This window comes from Centrocercus urophasianus, unplaced genomic scaffold (genome assembly GCF_019232065.1).
Source record: "Centrocercus urophasianus isolate 14NV4802_14NV808 unplaced genomic scaffold, USGS_Curo_1.0 seq_10, whole genome shotgun sequence".
NCBI lineage: Eukaryota > Metazoa > Chordata > Aves > Galliformes > Phasianidae > Centrocercus > Centrocercus urophasianus.
Window position 1 is genome coordinate 81,414,742 of NW_024884142.1, and position 22,069 is coordinate 81,436,810.

The window sequence follows — 22,069 nt, forward strand, 5'->3', positions numbered from 1 at the left end:
TATTGATCGAGTGCTGTCAGTACAACATTCTTGTCTTTCCTCTCTGTCCTATTTCTCTCACGCATGCATGCAAGAATCCATTTGGAGTTAGCTGGATAATAGGATGTGAGCCTTGCTGTGCTCATTAGTGCTTTAAAAATCCCAGCACAGTGTTACCTGTCAGTAAGCTATTAAGTGTTCCTCAGATATGAAGACAGTATAGCAATGTAAAATCCTACCCGGTGCTTGTTGGCTTCCTACCAAAGCACAAAATATGGTAAGTGTTGAGCTGGATACTGGGTTGTGCTGAGGATGAAAGAGCTGCACTGTGTAAGACACAATATCCTCCTGCTTTGTGACCTTTTGGGGAGGCAGGAATGGGAGAGCCAAATACTAAGTGTTGAATCAGTCTGTGTGGTTTAGATTTTGTGACAGGTGATCGCATGGCAGTGCAGCAACTAAGAGACAAATTTGCAACATGGAGAACGTTGGAAAAAATTCTTTCTCTGCGAAGCCGAGGAGTCTGTGAGATCCAGAAGTAATGAGCATTAGTTATTTACTCTTTGGAAAGAGGATGAATTTATGAATTGAAACCTTTCTGGATTACTTTAAAAAGTTTGAATTCTATTTGCTATTTTAAAGCATGCTTGCTTTTAAGCATGTATGTAACTTCCCATCTAAGCAAATCAGTTAGGTGTGTACCTAGCATAGGACCGTTAGGATTTAATATCGTGACTATGGAATCACAGAACTTGCCCTGTCGTCTACATGAGCACAGGGGCTTTCAGAGCCAGTAACAGCAGAACAGTGTTTGTACTATAATGATTTAGTCTGAACTGGCAAAATCTGGTGAAAATTGGTTAAATCTTAGTAGCAGTGTCAGCTAGAAAATTCTGAAGCATGGGCAGTATAGGCTTATCTTAGATATCAAGCACTCTGTAGAGTCTGCGGCCTGACATTGAACCTGTCTGCAGGCAATCTTTGCACGTCTAACCAGGCTGTATGATAGCATTGATCACTGCAGGATCTTTGTAGAGAATGACCATGTTCTTGGATTCAGGAAAAGGTGGTTTGCTGCTTTATTTGTTATCAGAAAGAGATAAGAAAGAGAAGGCTTTTGTTTGCTTCCTTTCTAGCAGAAATCTTTATGACTAGACTGGAAGTGGTGCTGAAATAATGCTGAAATTTTGCTTGAAGTATTGTACTTCAGCCTGAACTGGAATTGGTTGCTGTTTACACACCTCATAAGAAACAGGAGATGTAGTTGGTTTGTTTAACTTATTGCACTAGGTGCAAAAAACTCTAAGAATCTGAAAGCAAGCCTTACATGGTTTAAGGCATCCTCTATTTCTTTTTCAGTAAATGAACGTAAAATAAGCAATATATTTGTGTCATACCAACCAGAATCTTCCTGCAATAGCTTAAGTAGCATTAGATTTTTTCAGTCATTGGGTTCCATTCCCTTCCTTCTTTTTCTTCTCATTTCATCTCCGTACTTTCTTAGTTTTTGATTTATACAGAAAGTATTTGATATGTTTTGTTCACAAAACCAAAAATTGTTCATAAAGGCATTTTATTGACAATCCTACCTTTCAATAATTCTTAAAATGGAACAGCATGGGTTAGTTTTCTAGTGCTGTTCTTCTTTTAAAAGTGAAAAATCTTAGCGAAGGTGCCTGAAAGTAGAAAATAGGGAAGAATGCCCTTGGTGTTGATTTGAACTCTACCTATTCAGCAAAGCAAGAGCTGCAGAAGTCACAATTAAGCTTCCTTCACAGAACGAATTGATGTTGAATATTGAGCTCTCCAAAGAAGGTTAGAAAGTGCTGTGTAGAAAGGAAGACCAGGTTTCTTGTCCATATTTAGCTGGCATGTATGTTGTACCAAGATCCTGTTGATCACAGGGATTATGAGCTTTAAGAAATAGATTTTTCAGAACTAGTATTAGGTATAACATTCAAATTTAAAATTTTTAATTTGCCTACAAACACTTCCATCCACTCTGCTCACAGGAAAACAGCAGATAAGAGTCACCTCATGTTCTGAATGGTAGTGATGCTCCCTAAAATCCTTGACCTTCTGCCAGTTGCAGATGCTTTAAAGGCTTTAATATCAGCTGTTACAATTGGCTTTATGCTGTCCCCTATAGCTTTAAAGGGATGTCAGAGCTCACTTAAATGAGATTGTGATCATATCCTTTGACTTCCAGCCTTGCTGCTTCCTCATCATGCCAGGCAGGAGCAGAAAATAGTTACCTGCTGGGATCTCAGGAACAGCGCCAGCAGCTTGTGCTTTATGGCTCAGAGGGAAGGTGATGAGAGAGAGAGAGGGAACGGCTATGTGATAGGAATTACTTCCATTGGCTTTGTCATATGCTCAGCTTATCCTATGAAGGCAAAGAAGGACAGAGCATGGTGGCTGTACATTTGTTTTTTTAAGCAAAATTTGAGCTTAAGTAAGCTTTGTTAAGTTAGCTGCAATATTACGGCTGTACATGTAATGAGAAAAGGATTGAAGTGGCATGCTTGATGTTAAGGACTGCGGTTCAACTTTCTTTGAACTATACTTTCTCTGTGTTGTGGGGGTAATTTCTTCTCAATCGATATACAAATGAAAATATCAATAGATCTTGGAAGCGTAGTAAGAGTTCTCATATAGAACTGTGTAAAAGATCAAAACTGAACAGCCAGATCATAATTACATGTGGCCATTCTGCCCAGCATACAAGAACATCTTCGCGTCTTGAATGTGGTATCAGCTTTTCTATACTAAAGATTTTCTTAATGTAGGAAACATTATTTCCTAGATTAAAATGGAAATCCTTTAATGCGTATACTCCGGAAATTGAACAAACTGAGATAACATTTTATTCAAATTGGAAAAATATCTGTCAAGTTATTCTGCTAAATTCAATCTACAAATTAAGTTAGTGATGAGAAAGTTTATTTCTCTCTTGCTGCTCTACTAAATTTATGTTCCACAAAACATGCAGGCATCCAGCTGAAGCACGACAGTGAATGTGCACTGAAAAAAAATATACAAATACACAATTATTCAATATTTTTTCCTCTTGAAATAACGAGTTGTTGCATCAGCTCTTTAACTGTGAGAGGGTCAGGAAATCTCCCTGAAGCAATTGTGTTTTTATGCATTATAGATGTAGAGCAGAGGAGGCTCAGTGCCAAAGGAACCTGGCAAAGGAAGTTAGTACAGAACCCAGATCCTAATCCATCTGATATTGATGGCAAAAATCATACTGGCAACAGAAAGAAATATGGACTGACCTTTTCTTCAAAGAGCAAATAAACTGATACTAGTTATTACTGTGTGTGAAATCACTTTGTGTTTTGGTGCAAATGTGTCAACAGTACCTGCATTTCCCCTTTTCCTTGGGGACAGTATAGCAATCAGTGTATCTTAGTGAATCTGCTCTAAACTTTCATATTACTATATCTTATTCCTTTCCAACAATGTTTATGTGTGTGGGACAGAGTGAAGACTGAGACATCATAGAAGAGTTACCTTTTAGGACAGACAGCGATGAAGAGAGGGTGGATTGGGCTGCTGTTTTAAAACTGCTCAGTTTATAGATAAAAGTGGGAAACACTTTTGAAGAAGTCTAGCATCAGTAATAATGAAATGAGTGAACAAGTAGAAATGATAAAGTATCATATTATGGCTACTCAAATTTGCATTAGTTCTCAATTAACATCGGTAAATAGCACTGAAGAAAGATAAATTTAATCAATCTCTTTGCAATGTAAACTGAGAATGTTCTAGGACATTGTCAACACACTTGACCCAAGACAATTATACTTGACCTTGTGCTATGCATGGATTCAGTCCATATGGTTATGTTCTGCCACTGTAATTCTTGTAATTGAGAATCATGGGGGACTGAAAAGCAGGGGGAGAATAGGAGACTCTTACTTTAGCTTGCTGGGTATTTCTAGTCTACTTTCTAGTCTACTGCAAAGAAAAATGAAACAGACAGATAGCTTATGAAGGTGCACTTGAAATTCATGTTCCTTTTCATTACATCTTAGATTTTGGTCTCAGCTGGGAACTAAAACCTTGTACCCATATAAATGCTGTACCTCTACTTCCTTCCTTATGAAGTGACCTGTCTGTGGGAGGGAAAAGTGCTCGTGAAGCCAAATGTCCAGCACAGCTGGGAGCCAGAAAGGCTTGGGCAACATTCTTTGCGCTGAGTCGTACCTGTGCAAATGTTGATTCAGGACAGGGAGATGCAATTGCCCAGTCAGACCTCTTGGCGTGAGGGTGGAAAACCAATGACAGACAGTACTGGTTGCTGCTGTTTCCTAGTTGAGACTACAGTCAAGGATGAGTGCATCTTCTCTGTCCTGTGTCACCTATGACTTGTGGGTGCATTCAGTGTGGTGGGAAGTTGTCTGTTGGTGTGTGTTCCCAAGCTAAGTGGGTTTTGTTTTTTTTTTTTGCTCCTGTTTGCATTCCCCCACTTTTGAAGGAAGAAGTGGTTGCCCTTTGTGGTTTATTGAAATCTTCAAGAAGCAGAAAATAGGAAACAAAATTACTTTTGGTCCAATATGTGAAATAATTGCTTCCCTGAGTATCTTCCCGAAGATGCACCAACTGTGATGCTGATGACAAGTCATAATAACCTTGAACTCATTTTCTACCTTTTCTGACCTATGCTTGGACTTCAGTGCAAAACTAAGTTTTTGATTTATTGTCTGAAGTTTTCGTGGAGATTAATGCAGAGGTTATGAAGTGTTTTGTCAGTCATTATTTGTCTTCTCTTTGTAACAGCAGAATTCCTTTAGGCAACTGGAAAATATGCAACTAAGTGTTTTAGAATGGTAAGATGTATAGGATACCTTCTGCTTACATTTCTGTGATGTCCCAGCTGCTGTTTATTCCCTACAGACTTTTACCGTTCTTTTTCTTCAACTGTGCAACCTTTTGTTTGTTTCACCGCCTTTCCTTGGTTTTAGTTATATGTACGTTTAATTTTCTGTCTGTAACTACGCTGTTTCTGACTGAAATGTATTACCTTTCCATTAGGATAGTTTGTTGTGATATGTTGAATTTTTCTTGATTTGTTCAGCTCTGTTGCCCTGTCAGCTTTTGATTTTGCAGGAACTGACACTTCCCCCTTAAGTTTATATCTGGATTGAGCCATGTTCCAGGCTGGGGTGGAGAGGGCGTGATTATGCTTCTTTTATTTTTCTTTAATTATTATTTTTTTTTTTTACTAATTGGAAAAGATGAGATCATTTTTTAAGGATGCCATTTAAGAAAAGTAAATATTTTATTTCACTCTTGATTAAATTTGATATCCATTCTCATTTATGTAACAATTAGGCAATGTTGATTTGTTCTGATAAGTATAGGCTGTACTCTACATCAGAAGGGATTTAACTCTGTTTCTGTTTAAAGTGTTTCTGACATAGACTGTAGAGTGTCTAAGAGTCCTTTGGTGTGAAAGATGCTATATAATAATAATTCAAGTCATTCCAGCTCTGCCTAGACATCTCAATGCCTTGGCTGTATTTTGCACATAGTCTTTTCCCAGCACTGTAGGCAGTATATTCCAAGAAATGTAAATGCAAGTGAATAACTTAGCTTGGAATGATGTCAGAAGCCTAACTCTAAACTTTGTGTACATGTAACTTGGAGGTATGTATAACGCTACTTAGTATTGAAGTAGGTACATTGATATTCATCATATTTCCTGCAATATTTAAGCAACATCTATTCTATATTTCTGCTTTACAATGGATGCCTTTACTTTCTTTCAGTATAATGTCTTTGAAGAACATTTTGTTCACTCTGAGTTATTAATTGGAGGCTGTAACACCTAATAGTCTGCACTTTCTTTGGGACTTTAAGTCTCAAACATGCTGGCCTCAAAATGCTTTATATTTCTGTTGTACCAGGTGAAAGTCTTCTGAAGCTTTGGTTTCTGCTTTCTGTATAGCCCAGAAATGCAAAGGCATTGTGTGGTTTTGTGAAACTACTGTGTCATCTGTGGGTACTGGCATGCATGTGTACAGGGTGATACATAGATGCAGAAGAATCATCAAGCTCCCCACGAAGCAATCTGTGATCATTAAACAATCTTTTCTGTTACTTAGCAAATTGCAGTGTGCTGTCAAACTTGCTCACCTTGTCTCTAAGCGGAAATATCTTAATAAGGAAAATAATATAGTTTCTACTCTAATGATGACATGTCATGCACTCTTTTGGCAGAGGCACACTGGAAAAGGTAGCTGTTATGCCCACAGTGACGAGTGTGTTTTAAACATCTGAATCTAGGGATGTGGGTAGATCCACACTTTGTCTGATGTACCTGGCATGCTAAAATTAGCAGGATGGCTGAATGACTTGTACTTAAATCTGTAGGAAAGTGGTTTTCTAAGTGAAGGGAAAAAATGTAGCACATTTTTGGCATGGTCAGAGCAGCAAATGACGTGTACTTAACAGCTTTTCACTAACTGAACACAAGTAATTTAATATGGGCAGACATGCACAGGAGAAGAAAACACTGGAATTTGTTTCTGTTATTGTAACTGTCTCTGAAAACTGCTGTAAAATATCGCGATGTGAATGGAATGAGAAGGGAGATGACAAAAGAAGAGACTCGTTGCAAGGGAAAGTTAAGCCCATGCAACCTCTGGTGTAGATTTGCAGAGCAACGCATTTTAAGATGGGCCCCAGTGCCACCTTCAGGAGTCAAGAAATTATCAAGAAATGAGAAAAAACCCCGCAATTATTTTGTTGATGGTGTTTATTGTGCATTTCATCTAATGATTCTTTATCACATAGGGAACAACTGCTGGTGCAGTGACCAGGGCTGGGATCTCTGTACGCTACTGCCCTGGCCAGACTTGTTTTTTCTTGCGTACTCACTGTGCAGATCTCATTTTCTTTTCTGCCTGATGACAGCCTGGTAACAAGCTGGAGTTCTCCTCTGGGAGATGAGATATGTTGTTCTCCTTTGGCAAAGAGCCTGACCTCTGCTGTTTTATAAGCAAAGAGTGACAGCACTATTAATAGGTTCCTCTTCCAGCCAGGTTTCAGGGATAGTATAGCCTGATAGTTGTGCTTCATGCTGAGCTGGGATATTACAATCACATGGTAGGTGTATTGTGAGCATCAGAAATGAACTGTGCCCTGGGGGGAGAGGAGTTCAGAATGTCTTCAGGGAGCTTTGCAGACTCTGTGTGGGATGAGTCAGGAGGTTCCTGCCCTCTGCACAGCCACTAAGCCCATTTTGGCAATAGCAGATAATCTCCTACCATCAGTGGAAAGAATGGCACCTTGCCTGGGACTTCTGAGTGATCTCAACAATCTTACAGTTCTTTGGTCTTGTGGAACATCTCCCACTTCCACTGTAATCAGATGAGTGAGTAGCTTTGTATTTGACTGCAAACAGGTGGTAGGTGGGGTTTCTTTATTTCTTAGAGACAGTTAAGGGAAAACTAAGCACAGCAGCCTACCAATAATGAAACTCTTTCTATTAAAAGGAAGTATTATGATTTAGATTAAAATTTCATTTAAAGTACATGAATCTCTTTGAAAGCATGAGCTTCCTTACAAGAGTGAATTCAAAATGATTTATTTAATATTCCGCAGTTTTCCACCCTTTGACTTGTGAACTCAGTTTTTGGTGTTCAATCCAAGAGAAGAAGAATACATAAAAAAACTTTTCAGTTTTTAAATAGGAAACTGTGCACTCAATCTTCAGTGGGAAACATAATGGCAACTGGAAAGTGAACAAAATTCAGGTCATATTTATAAAGCTGTGTGTTCTTCCATATGAATATCCTCATTAATGCTTTGTAACCTAAATGGACTTAATTTCTCATTACATATTTTTGTGGTAATTTAGCAAGACATGCCTGGAGCCAATGTTAGCTTACTTTCTTTAAAGGGTCTCCATTTGTCAAGGTCTGTCTGAACTCTGTATTCAACTGGTGAGGTGACAGAATCTCACAGGGGTTAAAAGGCTTTGCCAGCAGGCCACCAGAACTATTAGATGATGTAAAAAAAAAAAAAAAAAAAAAGTTTTCAGTCAGAACAAAGCTTACCTCTCCTTGCCAAATGATACCAAATCCTACTCTTCTTTTACCGAGTGATACCGTTATTTTTTTTAATTTCAGGTAGAAATATGTGGGGCTCAGCTTTCACAGTCTTGATTACAGGAGATGTTTCTGTGATTTAAAACAGATTTACTCATGTGGGACCCAGTCTCATAAAGACTTACAGATGTGCTGTACTTATCCACTTCACATAGCTCCACTGGAGTGAGTGTCAGTTTGAATTGACAGAACAGGAATTGTAAGAGCTCACCCAGAAGTAAGAATTTGCAGAACTGGCCCAAGATCTTTTTTATTCTGCTGTAGAGAAAAAGTTTAAAACAAATGATCTAAACCCATGAAAAGAAAACCCAGGATGATTAAAAGGTTAAATAAGTGAAAGAAGCCAAGCCTCAGCTTTGCAGGGAATCGCTGTCTGCTTGTCACTCTGTATCCTGCCACACTTTCATCTCTTTCACAGTGACAGTCCCTGGGAAAAGTTCAGAAGCAAAATGAACAGTAACTTGGTTATCTGAATTGTTTTCTCACAATTGTTCAGTCTCAGTTGATTTTGTAACTAGTAATGAAAATTTTTCTGTTGACTTAAAGGGTCAGATTCTCCAGGCATCAGGATGTGTGGACAAAACTTAGCACACATGCCTGCAAATGGATACTTTCACTGTACAGAACTTGATGTAAAATGGAAAAATGTATTATTGTTTTTTTAACTTCTGTTCTAACGACTATGCAACTGTAACTCAAAAACAGTATGATGAACCCCTGAATGCTTAGAAATTTACAGACGAACTGGATTTTGGAGCACCAGTATTCCTAGAAATAAAACAAGAAGTTTGCAATTACAAGCAATTTTTTAAATTTACATTTCATGCAAGACCAATACTAAAGAAGAAGGAAAGAAAAGTCTTGGACAGCATGCATTTTGCTTTGTGTCCTTAGTTAGCAGGAAGTTTAAGCACACATTAAAGAAAGGCCCTGAACAGAACAGCGTTAAAACAGGTGCTTTACTTGCTCGTACCTCAAGATTTAAGTACGCATATGGAATTAAAAAGAGTGTATTGAGGCCTAAAGGAATAAAGCCCTTCAGATTGGTTCTTAACTCGTTGCAAATGCTCTTCTTAGCTATTGTCTGAAGTTCCAAACTAAAAACTTTATCACATATTTATAATTAGTAGCAGGGAAAAGTCTGTTTTCCAAGAAAAATACTGTTAGATCTCTTACAATTGTTTGTTGATTACCTCTTCAAGAAAACCAACAAAATGACTATCGGACTTAAACATTATTGTCTTGAATAAATAAATGCCACTTTTAAATACCTTTGCTTTGGGGATTTTTATGGTACCATTTACTTATGTTATCCAATTCTCTAATGTTCACTTAACGAGTGAGAAGATAAGTTGTGTAACTGGAACAGCTTGCTGGCTGTAAGTAAGCCGATTTAAGCTACTGTAAGTGTCAGTGAAAGTAAGGTACTTGAGTATTAGAATATCCACAGGTAGTTGTGCTGCTTTGGAAAAAGTGACATCGTGTTTAGCAGCTTTTTGTTTGAAATCAACATAGGGTGTGGAAACATGAAAACTGATAGGATCTTTACCATAGAAGGGGACGCCTGAGAACGTAGGCTGATCTGATCTCACTGAACTGGCTGGCAACGCACTGTTTCCAAGGAAGTGCTTAGGCCATAGAGACAGAGAAGCCATCCGCTGGCAAGCTTGGAGTTCCTGTGTCCATCCACCCCCTCCACATACTGCAACAGACAAATGACCTGGAAGCTAACAGTTGAAATGATACTCTCAGAAATGTGCTGTAGGGTTGACAAAATTTACTTTTGAAGAGTTGGCAGGGAATGACTTTTGATCACATAAGATGGTGTTCATGTTTTTAAATACTTACCAAACGTGCATTTTTTTAAAATAGTAAATATTTTCCTATTTGTAATTTTTGTGGATCTTAAGAAGGGAGCAGTTAACTGTCCATGTAAAATAACCTGGAAGGGCACCAGCAGTTACCATCCTCAAATCCATTTGCTTTAATGTTCTTTTCTCTTTGGAAAACATTTCAATACTTTCCTTCATTTGTTTTTCTTTGGCTCACTGACTACCAAATAACTGTTCAGTTTTCTTTGTGTGTGTGCATGTGAATTGTGTTAGAGTTTTTGCACACTGGCACCTCATTTTTCAGGTAAGCCTGCCTTCCTTGCACATCTGCAGTAAATGTGTACTCTGCTTATAAGCTGTTAAGAAATTCTGCTACAAGGGTGTTCCTTTGAATTGTGTTAGTCTGACATGAAGATCTGTTATTACTTTTACATGCTAGTAGTCCCTGACGTATGAGTTTTGAGCTTCTCTGTGGATTTTCTGTGATTAGAGATGGAAATAGTCTTAAAAACTGCATGAAAGCTTAAAATGAGATATTTATGTAATGTTTCATGTGGCAGAGCAGATCAGCATGCTCTACAATAACCTCTTTGTATATGCAAACTTCTAGTTTCAAATCACAGTATAGGAAAACCACAGAATACGCTGAAGATACAAAGTGGTAATGATAGCAAAGAAAAATCTGGAAAGCTTGCATATGTAGGACATGAAATTATAATAGCCATGCCTCTTGATCTCTCTGTCCCTCTGTCTCTTCTCTCTGTCTGTCTCTCTTTTCCACATCCTTTCTTCATTACGGATTTTGGTAGTGAACTGGAGAACCAAGCAGCTTACCTAACGTGCTGTAAGAACTTCCTTTTCTTCCCCATGTAATTAGTTCTTGTTCGAATCTCAGCTGTCTTCACTTATTGAGGATTCTGGATGCCACAGTGAGCATGAAGTCTTCACATTGTCTCTAGGAAGGAAGGGATAGAAATGCTAGAAAAAGGGTATTGCATATCAGTGTCATGCTGGTGTAACAAAGCATCCTCAGCTGACTCTGTTCTTAGTGCAGGCTTCCTGTATATTCTTGGATGTTTCATTTCACTCCAGGAAATGTTTTAGCTTGAAGACGTGGCAGAAAATGTGTCTTCTAAACAATTTTTCCTTGTGCAAGTAGTTGGAGACATAATTGTTATTTACAAAGCAGGTACTATGTCATAAAAGATACGTTTCTTCTATCTTCTGGCTTAATAATACTATTCGCTGGTTTATTCTCCCTTGCATTTCACTTTTCTTCAGCATAAATATAACTTTTTCTACTCAAATAAGTACTCTTCTGTGTAAATGCATAGAGAAAGTATTGAGAAATTAGACTCTAGTGTGCCATGATGCTCAAAAATATAAAAAATGCATTTTTGTAACAGGTTTTGTAACACCAAAGAGCCCTTGTGGTGGTAAAATAATCTTGGTTATGTGAGGGAGCAGAAGGGGAGGCTGTTGGCAAGCGACCAGGATCTAGCTCTGGCTGCATACTGCCTTAGTTGCCTTCTTTCTTGTACCCAGACCTGTCCACCCAGGACTGTGAATGGAAGCACACAACATGGGTACAGGGTGTGTGTGATGAGGTGGCCCACGTAACTTTTCTGACGTCAAACCAAAGCTGGTTCTGTAATGTAATCATGGATTTTGCACTTTTTTTTTTCTTTGTAAATAGTTTAAGGACATACAAAATTGCTTTTCCTACTGCTTGAGAAAAATGATTCAACATCCACCAGCCTCTTACACCTACTTGAAAATTGCCAGTGGGTGCCCACCCATCAAAGATATGGCCATGCAGTCTGAAGGCAGTTGGTGGCCTTGTGACAAGAAGTGGCAGCCAGTCTGTGTTATGTATTCTTCTGGTAGCTGAAGGGAAGGGAGAGAGGCTTTGCTTTCTGCTTCACATTTTTCCACCAGGCAAAGCAGCCGAATCCCCACAGTGGCAGATGGAAAGGTCAAAATGTCAACAAAGATTTCATGACTCTGTTCAGCTTCTGTGCTTCTGCAGATAGTTCTTTACCAGGATAGCACAAGCAAATTTTCAATTGCACAAATGCCATTGGCCTTGCTGGGAATTAAAACTCCACTGAACTTGAAGATTCACCAAGAATTGAATTAGTGCTGCTCAATTAATTAGCTGCTGTTGTTAAGCACTAAAAATCTGAAAACAGCTTATTTTCCTCTGCACAGTACTCTGTAAGCCATTCAAAGCAACTTAAACTGATCTACGATTGCAAGTGAAAAAGCTGACTTGTTGCCTGTGTCCATTTCTGGTCATGCCAATCCCAATGACAGCAGAAACAAGATTTCCACTGCCTATACCACAGCTCCAGTCCTTCAGTGCATGGAAAAATATGATACACAAACCCAGAGCGTTTCTGCAGTAAAATCCATTTTTTGTGTTCTGGATTTAACTCTGTACCCTCTCAGGCCAGTAGAAAGATTTCTTTAGGCTTACAGTAAGGTAAGATTCCTCTCTGGTAGCATCTGGGTAGTGTTTTTCAGTAAATATACAACTGTAGATGAACTGTGGTGACAGTGACAGCATCAGCAGTTTTGGCTCCTATGGCAGCAGAGAGTAGACCAGGCTCCTCGAAAGATCACAGTTCCTTCGCTTTGAAGAACACAGCTTGCAAGGGGAGCTGGTCATTGTATCCAGCCTTGCCTTTGAAAGAGAAGGGAAGGCTTTGCAAAAGTAGGTAATAAGTAGGTGAGGTAACTTGGTCTTCCACCTCTGTAGTGCTTGGAGTAGGAGGAATTTCTCTGGCTACCAGTGAAAGGAGAGCAGACCCACTGAAACAAACATCATCTTCTCTTTAAGAACAGGATAGATGCATTGAAAAAGAAGATACTGCATGCCACTGTCATGTTTGTGTATCGAAGTGTCATCAGTTTAATTTGATCTCAGGATCAGGCCTCATTCTCCAGATGCAGGAGCCTGTTTGCTTACAGGCTGTTATGGCATGCCTCTCTGCTGTCAGACCCACTGATGGCCGCTGCAAGGATGCATTGTTCCCACTTGTGTTTTTTATCTGCATGATGTGAGAAGGGTGGAGCTGAGAAAAGAATAGGAAGGGGGAGAGAAGAAAAACACAACATATATAAGAACTGTTGACTTCAATTTCTATTTATTTTTGTATGCTTGATTAAAAAAAAAAAAATCACACACTGAAAATCATTATAAATGTAATCAGATGTTCTTTGTAACAGGTGGAGGGAACAGAGTGTATTGATATGATGCTTAGAGAGAATTTGGAGCACTTGAAAGGGTTGGGTTTTTTTAATGACTTTCCATTTACATCTTAATTACTCTCATTACTTTATTTTACCCTGATACTGTATTTTACTTTCAAAGGTTAAAAATAAAGCACTACATTAATTTCCTTGTGCAATCTCTGAGCTAGTATCTATTTCTGAATGTAAAAGTTGAGAACTAAAAATGTCTGTGGAAAAAGGATTCCTTTAATTGTCTTACCAAGTAGAAATAGTTTCACACATGACAAGGGTGCACTATGCCAAAGGAGTGACAGCTGAAAGGAATTGTCATGGGCACTTCTCACACAGCGGCTCTTCGCTGCTGCTCATGAGCAGGGCTGTGACCCTATTGCCAGATGAACTTCTTCAAAGTGTTGACAGAAATACTTAACTTCTACAAATAAAGGCTGTTTACAAATAAAGCAGTGACCATGCCTTATTTTCTAACTGGCAGAAGTGGATGCAGCCCTCTAGGCAGGTTAGAAGTGAAATGACCCAGAAATCAGCACCAGCTTTTAGAATCCCATTGCTCCTAGTGTTCCAGTTGAACAAGTACAGCTTTCCTGACACTTCTAAGCATTAATTAAAGACTGAGGTTCTGACTCCTGGAGTCAGTTTCAATCCAGATGCATAAATGCATGCTGTACTTTTTGTACAGGTATTTTTGGAGCAGGAGGACGGTACATATGCTGCAAAGGTCATTGGGCAAAAGTGAACCTGAAAGGGTAATGGAAGAACTGGATAAGAGATACTTGCAGCTAATATAATTTTTAATAAAAGATTAAAAAATAAAGAAATTGAACACTTCTAAAAATAAAAAATACATCTTTGCTTGTGTCTGCATTTCTGATAAATGTAAAAGTTATGTTAGTTATGTCTATATACAACTTCAAAGAACGTTTTAAATTTTATTGTGAAGAATGTTATAATTTAAATTCCCAAGATTACATATGATTTTTGTGCATGCAAGTTGGCTTACAACTACTGAAGTTTAAAAAGGCTGAATGCACTGTTCACAATTTTGAGAACGTAATTTATCATATACATTTGCCTAATACAGAATTCTCTTGACTGCAAAATCATAGTTTTGCCAAACAAGATGAGTGCATAGTCCTTGAAGTGGTCTATACAATGTTGCAGAAGCTGGGGCAGGCAGTGTAGAGAGTGTCAGTTAGTCAAGTTTGTTTTTTATTAAATTATGAAATAACAAAATTATTCTACAGTGAATTTTTTTTTTTTCTTTTTCTGAGAGGTCTATGAAAGCCATAATAATGCTGCTTATCTGTCTCTTCACTTACAGGTACATTTATGTTCCCATGGGAGGATCTCAGTCCAGTCTGCCAGGAATGCTCTTTTCCACTGCCCTCACTTTTGCCTTTGTAAGCTATTGGCATGGAGGACAGAGCTATCTGTGGTACTGGGGAGTACTTAATTGGCTTGGAGTAATTGTGGAAAATGGTGTCAAGAGGATACTTTCTGTTCCAATTATTCAGGACTTAATTGTAAGTTGAATCTCTCTTCATTTTGTGTTCCTGTTTCCTGGTTCCATGCTTGTCTGTAATTCCTAGCTATTGGTTTGTTGTAATTTGAATTAAAACTAGAGATTAACAGATACAGAAACATTCCCTTCCCCACCTTCTTCTATTTGAGGTGAGCTGTGTAACTAGAATTCTTCAAAAAAGAACCAGGCAAACACTCAAATGTGCATGGTCTTAAAAGTCTGCAATGCTAGTATATGCAACTGAGTGTCACATTGTATACAGTTAAACAGAAGCCAGTTTTAGAGTTTCAGTATTTGTATTCTGATTTCACTCAGGATGGCCTTAAAATATTCATCTTTGCTAAGATTAGTAGTGTAATTTTCTAACCGTGTGTTTCCTGGTCAAGCAGCTGAGTGCATCTGGGAACAAACTTACTTTGGCAAATCTTAGGTCACCAAGCAATCGGATAAAGAAAGTGTTTTGGAGACCTCTGATATTTTTACTTTACTGACACATTCTATCTTCGTTCACTTATACTTTTCTCCATATAGCATTTGACAAACAGTCATATGCAAAAAGCACTGCTTTAATTTGATGATCATTGTCATCTGCGGGTTTGCTTAGTATTTAATCCCAAATATTCTAATAACTCTCTGTAAGAATAAGTAATTCTTATGTCTTTCTTCCTTACTAGAGATAGGGTGCTCAGAATTCATACTCTGTAATACTGTGCTGGCAGTGACTCACTCTTCAGTGTTGATGCTCAAATAATTGTTTGTTCTCCATCCCTATTTCAGTATTTTTTTCTGAGAGGCTGTGGCAACTGATTCAGCCAAGTAATTTAGTAGTCAGTGCCCATCACTATGAATTTGGTGACTGTCTGGAAGCAGTTTGTTTTCTGTCCCAGAGAATAAGATAATCAGATCCATTAATTTGCCTTCTAGAGTGAAACTGAGCTTCAGCATCTGACCAGTTCCATACATAGGTCTCTGGACTGGAGATTTTCAGGCATCAAATGAGGAACATATAACTGTAGAGGCTCTTTGTACTTAATGCCATTGTGTTGGATTTTCTAAAAGAACTGTCAAGTAATTAAGTTCTTAAAAACTATTAAAATGATAAAGACATGGCATTATGAAGGTGTGGTCATATGTGATGGATTCATTCTAAGTATAGTTAACTGCTGCCAAAAAGATTCATTTTTTGGTACAATTAATCCCCTAATAATGAACTACGTGCATTTTTCCCATTTCATCCCTCCTTAAAGTTCAGTTACAGAATTCAGGTGAATGGGAATATATATATATATATTTTTTTAATTATGAAAAGTAAGTTCAGTTTCAATTCGGCTTCATTCTTAAAATTGAATTGATCACAAAGTATAACAGTAATTAAAGAAAAGCTACTTCTGTTATTTCCTACTGTGCCCTCTCCCTTCTCTTGCAATAGATTTAGAAATCTAAATAAAGTGTGTTTTATTCTTATCATTCACTGAATCCTGTGCTAAGAATATGTATAAAAAGAATTGAACCCTGCATTTATTCAGATTTTATGGTAATTTAAATCTCAGCACTTCGAACTTAGCACAGTGTGAGCAAATAACACTTCTATAGCTTTGAATTCAGTCTGTTGGGTTTTAAATGTCCTCTCAGGCATATTGAACTGGAACAAACAAGGAAGCAGAAGCATTGTTTATGAGAAGTAATACCAGCCTATAAATAAATATTTACTGGAAATGGTGAATTTCCTGACCCAAAAATTTGGACCTGAAGCTGGTCATCCCCTCTGGTTGCAAAACAGTGCCTACTTTCCTGATTTCAACTTCAGAAGAGCTGATGCACTTGCTTGTTGTTTTCAGCTCAAACCGTTTTGAACTTTCATGCTTATGAGTTTTGTTGTGAGAAGTTACCTGCAGATCATTTTTGGCTTAATAGAGGTTACTTGTTAGCTGAATGCAGTAACATTTTATTTCTTTTTATTAAAGCATTATATAGAGAATAACAATAGATGCTATGCATCATGAGCTAGGCTATCTATGTGAACAATGCATTAAACTGGGGGAGTTTCACTGGATTTTTATCAGGGTATTTATTTTTTCATGCGATATGTGAAACTGTAAAGAGCAAAATAGTGTTGTTTCTTTTCCCACCAATGCAATATTATTTTCCTCCAGATGAACAGAGATCCCAGTAGTAACCCATTTGAAGTCAGTGACAGGATTTGTATTGGCTTTTAATAAATAATGGGTCAGATTTATGAAAGAAAATGCTAACGGCTGTCATTCTCCCAATGATTTCATTTTTTTTCCCTCCTCCTTCTCCTTAAGGGAAACAAGGTAAAAATCTATGCCTGAAAAAGTGACATCTTGGTTTAGAAATACATTTAAGATTATTTAAACTTTAAAATATCTGACAGTATCTTTAAACTAATAGCTCTGGAAATTGTCCAAAAGAAGACGTAGCAAAGAGGATGAAGTTGACAGATGGTTAAAATTAATGTTTTAATTTCAGTTGAAACAGTAGCGTTTATTTTCTTAGTTGCTTCCTGGTAAAGTGAAAAGATGTCATTTGAATTTTTTAAATTGAGACACAAAGATATCTCTTCTAAAAATCCTGCTGTAATGAATTCCTGGTGTAAAATCATATTCGTAACTTTACTTATAAAGGACCTAAATGCATTGTTAGCATCTCACCTTGGAAAGCCAACTAATATTAAGCAGTTCTTATTTTATAATACTGTTTACTACCTTTGTACATGTTTTGAGTTTTTGAACTGCAAAATACTTTGTTTTCTAAATTTATATTTATGGTTGTGACACAGTGAACTGATACAGGCAATTTCAGTCCACTATAAGTGCCTTTTCCCCCCTCTTTGTAAAAGGGAAAATATTTTGTATGATGTCCATGGTTTTGGTTAATGTGCTCCACTAGGGGATTAGGGGATTTTTTTCCACTGGGACAATGAACTCTGTATATTTGTGTCTATAGGTGAAATATCTCCTTTGTTCTGGATACTAGGTACATGGCAATGATAATTTGCAATCTCAACACTGGATAGAACAGGATTTTAGAAGAATTTCAAAGACTGTAATAAGGGTTCTTCTGGTCTGGATTTTTTTTTTTATTTCTTTTTTCTTTTATCTGAGTAATTTGGTTGCGTGTGTTTTCTGCTCAAAGCATCAGCATTTCTATAGTTATTCATAATAAATGATGAAATGAACTTGCAGAGATCTGGACTGGAACATGGAGAGATACTGCACGGTGTGCCCAGCTGTTCTTTAGTACACACTAGGCTTTGGTCTTTATTTTGCTTTGTTTGCTGGAAAGAATATTTGTAACACTGGTTTAACTAATCTCAGAAGGCTCTCTCACATTTTCTCCTTTACTAATAGCTTTAAGTAATTAATTCACATTTTTATTGCAACATGGTGATTCATTTAAGCGACAGGCATTGCAGCAATGCTTTCTTCTCAGTCTTTTTATGTGTTTGCTGTAGACTTCTGCTGGGTTGGTCTCTTTACTGTCTGAGAAAGTATAATAATGTAAGGCAAGGAAGTTGAACAAAGTCCTTTAATCAGATTCAGATACCCTGCAGTGCTGAAATCTTTTTCTGAGTTACAGGTATCATTCATAGTGTCAAAACCCAGCCAATGCAAAGAGCTTGCTGTCATACTCTGAGGAGCAAAGAGCAGGCATCTTGCATTTCTAGAGGCAGAGGTTAAATGCCTTCTGCCTGCCTCCCCCTGAACACTGAGTTCAATCATAACATTCTTCTAACCAGAAATCTCTACTAGCAGATGTTCTCTTGACTCAAAATCAATTGAAACTCCTTTCTTTTGATGTGAACAGAATGTTTGTCATGGCAGATTTGTGAACACTGATTGTTAATGTATGGTACCTAGGACTAGGAAGCTGAATTATCAAGGTGATGCTTAATACTGAGCAGCTGAAAGATAAATGTAGTTTTCAATTGCTTCCAGCTTTGCCAATAATAGTTCTGAGTCAAGAAATTCTTGCCATGGTTTTGCCTTGCTTGATTTTTTCAACTTTCTCAACTCTTTTATTTTCGTGGAAGTGGATCCCAAAGCATTCAGAGAATCCTGCTAGACATGCACAAACACAGAAAGACACACGCTTGCATTCTGCCTCTGGTTTCCTTTGCTTAGGGAAGTTCTTGCTGCAAACTCAGTAATAGTCTGATAAGTGTTTTGCATTAAGGACAAGCATTACAATATGATAAAAGCTTCAGTGACGTAAGTGCCTGCAGCAGGATTTCAGAGATAACATTCTATCATTTCCTACCTTCTGAGTATGAGCATTGCTTTTTTGTCAACAGTGTGCAAGAAACATTAATTTTGATGCCATCAGTGGCATCACTGCTATGCTTTTTCATCTGTCTTTAACCAGGTGATTGCTGCTCTGCTTCAGACAGCAGCGTTAGCTGTGAACCCCATTATGTATCTGCCAGTTGTCATAACAAATAAATATTTCTCCCATCCAGCATCATTTACCTCCTGTTCTACTTCGGAGACATCAAGTAGTTTTCTGGTGCTCTAGTCATAATGCAGTTTGAGAAGCAAATCATGTTAAGGGTGAAAAGAATGTGAATCTGATAATGCAGTTCTTTTTTACTATTATGTCAGTATAGCCTCCTCTGTTTCTCACCTTAAAAATTTGTGCAAACAATAGAAACTAGGAGTTGCATGCTCCCTTCTTTCCACTGTGCCTTTCAGAATTGTGTGCAATAATGCACAGTATAACTGAGCCTGAGAATCTTCCAAGCTTTTAAATAAGGTCTGTGTTGAAAGAGTTTATGAGGTGTATCCATGGGGATTATTAGTGTGTATTGTTTCACAGTGGCAGTGCAGGAGGACCATAAGGGCAGGACAAAAATCTTGTGCAAAAATCTGCACTAATGATTAGACAAGTTAGACCAGCTTCCAATTTAGATAGAATTAAAAAAATAAAAACATCAGAATGTGGATGAGAGAGATGAGAGAGCCAGAAAAGGCAAAATGGGAACTAGAAGGACAAAGGTAAGAATGTCTACCTGGACAAGGAGGAGTCATTACTTGGTTGGATTCCCTGCTTTCAACAAACAAACAAAAAAAAACCCACCAAAAACGAGGATGGTGTGTTTCAATGCTGTTCATTTTGCACTTTTTACAAGCTGCCACTTTTTAAAAAAATGTTTGGGCAGGTTCTTTGAGGGTGATGAGGAAATATGGGAATAAGCACAGAAATTTATTTCTGCTTATGTCAACTTTCACACATGCATCCTTAACTGTGGTGCGTATGTTCGAGCTGGTAGGAGGCTTTCTTCAAACTGAAAGGGGTTTGGCTCTTTGCTGAGCAATGCTATAAATGTAGATCTTCTGGAAATTCTAAAAATGAACTGGTTCTAGTGCAAGACAACGTTTTGATGACTGAATGTTTAGTAAGGCATCAATAGAGAAAATGAGTATCTTTTCAAATACTATATATAGCATTTATTTCTAAGTTCAGAAACAAGTTCTATTTTGAACATAGATCTTAACTGACAACTCTTTGATTTTAATTGCATGGTCCTTTTTTTATAGAAGTGACGTATTGTCAGTAGGGAATTACAGGTCATTTGCATCATCCTGTCTCAGAAAAATGTTGTCAGTGCCCTCCTTCCTTTGTGAACCTTCTGGGAGCTGATCTGTACATTTGCTTTGGAATGAAAGTATATGCTTTGGGGAGCAACAGTTGGCCTCCAAGCCATAGTTAGACTTGGAGTGAAGGGAGAGATAACCACAAGCAAAACAAGATGCCAAAAGAGTAAAGCAAACAAAAGTAAAGGGTTGGGTTTGGGCTAGAGCTAGATGGAGTGTGGAGCAAACAGGAAGGATTACATGATTACTGAAGAGTGCAGTATATGTTGGTGGGAAATTAAGTTTGTTCTTCTGTTTGCTGCAGACATTGTAGATGGATGAGATCTTGGTAGCGCATTTTGCTTACGTCCTACTTACAGGCTTGTTTCTTATTTTGTTATTGTTATAGCAGTACTGGGAATTCCATAATTTCTTCTGCATTATTTCATAAATTGATATTTTCCATCTGTATTCAAACCAAATTCTTTATTTTTGTTGCTTTTCTTCTTCTGTTGTGTAGTAAAGTCTCTGCTGTTACCCCGTCTACCAGCTTCCTTCAGTTTCGGGGAGCAGGAAGAGATCTCCCAGTGACATTTCAACTTCTTATCAGCTGCCTTTCCATTGCTTCTGCTGCTTCTCAAGCCTGACTTTTACCAACATTTTATTAATGACTGCGTGTACGCCCTCCCTCCATTTCTGCAGTCCCTCAAATGCACTTTTGTCACTATTACCCATTGACAATGTGCATTAACAAGTTCGTTCAGAAGTTGCTGCACTGCTTGGACTCAGCCCATTCTACTGCTCACTTCAGAAAATAAATACGTTGACATTCTGTTTGGCAGAGTTTTGTCACAACTTGCAGCCTTTCCTCCATCCCATCTGCTCCCCCAGCTGCTCAGTCACACCCTGCCCTGCATTTCAGTGTCCGTAACTGAAGCTAGATAAAATAGCCAATAACTGTTAGTCAGGATGTATCACTTCCCTTCCCACTGTCCCATCTGCTCCTCGCTCTCTTTCAGTTTTTCTCCTGTTCTCTTGCTTTTCTATGTTGCTGTTATTTTTGGCGAATGGCTGCATTGCGGATGACCCAAATTCAAGGGAGGCATTGAAGTATTTGCTCATGTGTTAATGGAGGTGATTACGAAGGCTCAGAGATCAGTTTTGAAGAGTTGACCTTTATTTATCTAGGAATATTTTTGGAAAGAAAGCACTTTAAATTGCTTTTGAGATTGACAGGATGGTCTCTCTCTCTTCGGTAGAGAAGCAAACATGAATAGGCCTTACTCTTTGGTTGAGAGCAATGAGCTGAACTTTAGGTCCTTAGATTACACTGGTAACAGGCATTCCAATTAGCAATCTGAGATTTTCCTTCCACTGATTTCCCTAGTATGCATAAGGACACATCTATGCTCCTCTTGTAACAGTGACTGTAACATCCCACAAATTTTAGTTGCTTCATCGCCTCCCTGCCAAAATCCTTTACAACCTATATGAACAGCCCATTGGAAAGAAGATTTAATTTTATTCTTCTAATGTACATATGAGTTGACATTAAATTACCTTTTAAACATTGCTTCTCTAGTAAAAAGAAGTTGAAAGGATGGAGCTGTAGTGGCCTTGAGAAGAATACTTGCTTCCCTTTGTATGTTTGGGAGGCAGTGGAACATAATGGAAGGACTAGGTTTTGCATAGTGAATTTACTTGACTTCTTCAACACAACAAACAGCACAAATTATATTTTGTTATAAAATTTTTTACAGA

General features: G+C 37.9%; 1 protein-coding gene across 2 annotated transcripts in view; it reads left to right on the forward strand.

The window, feature by feature from the left end:
• The window catches only part of HHAT (hedgehog acyltransferase), a 147,166-nt gene that overhangs the window by 66,043 nt on the left and 59,054 nt on the right, over positions 1–22,069 (forward strand). For both annotated transcript variants that reach the window (XM_042824838.1, XM_042824848.1), the window contains one exon: positions 14,514–14,715. In XM_042824838.1, coding sequence (XP_042680772.1) covers positions 14,514–14,715 — 202 coding nt within the window. The remainder of the gene's footprint in view (positions 1–14,513; positions 14,716–22,069) is intronic.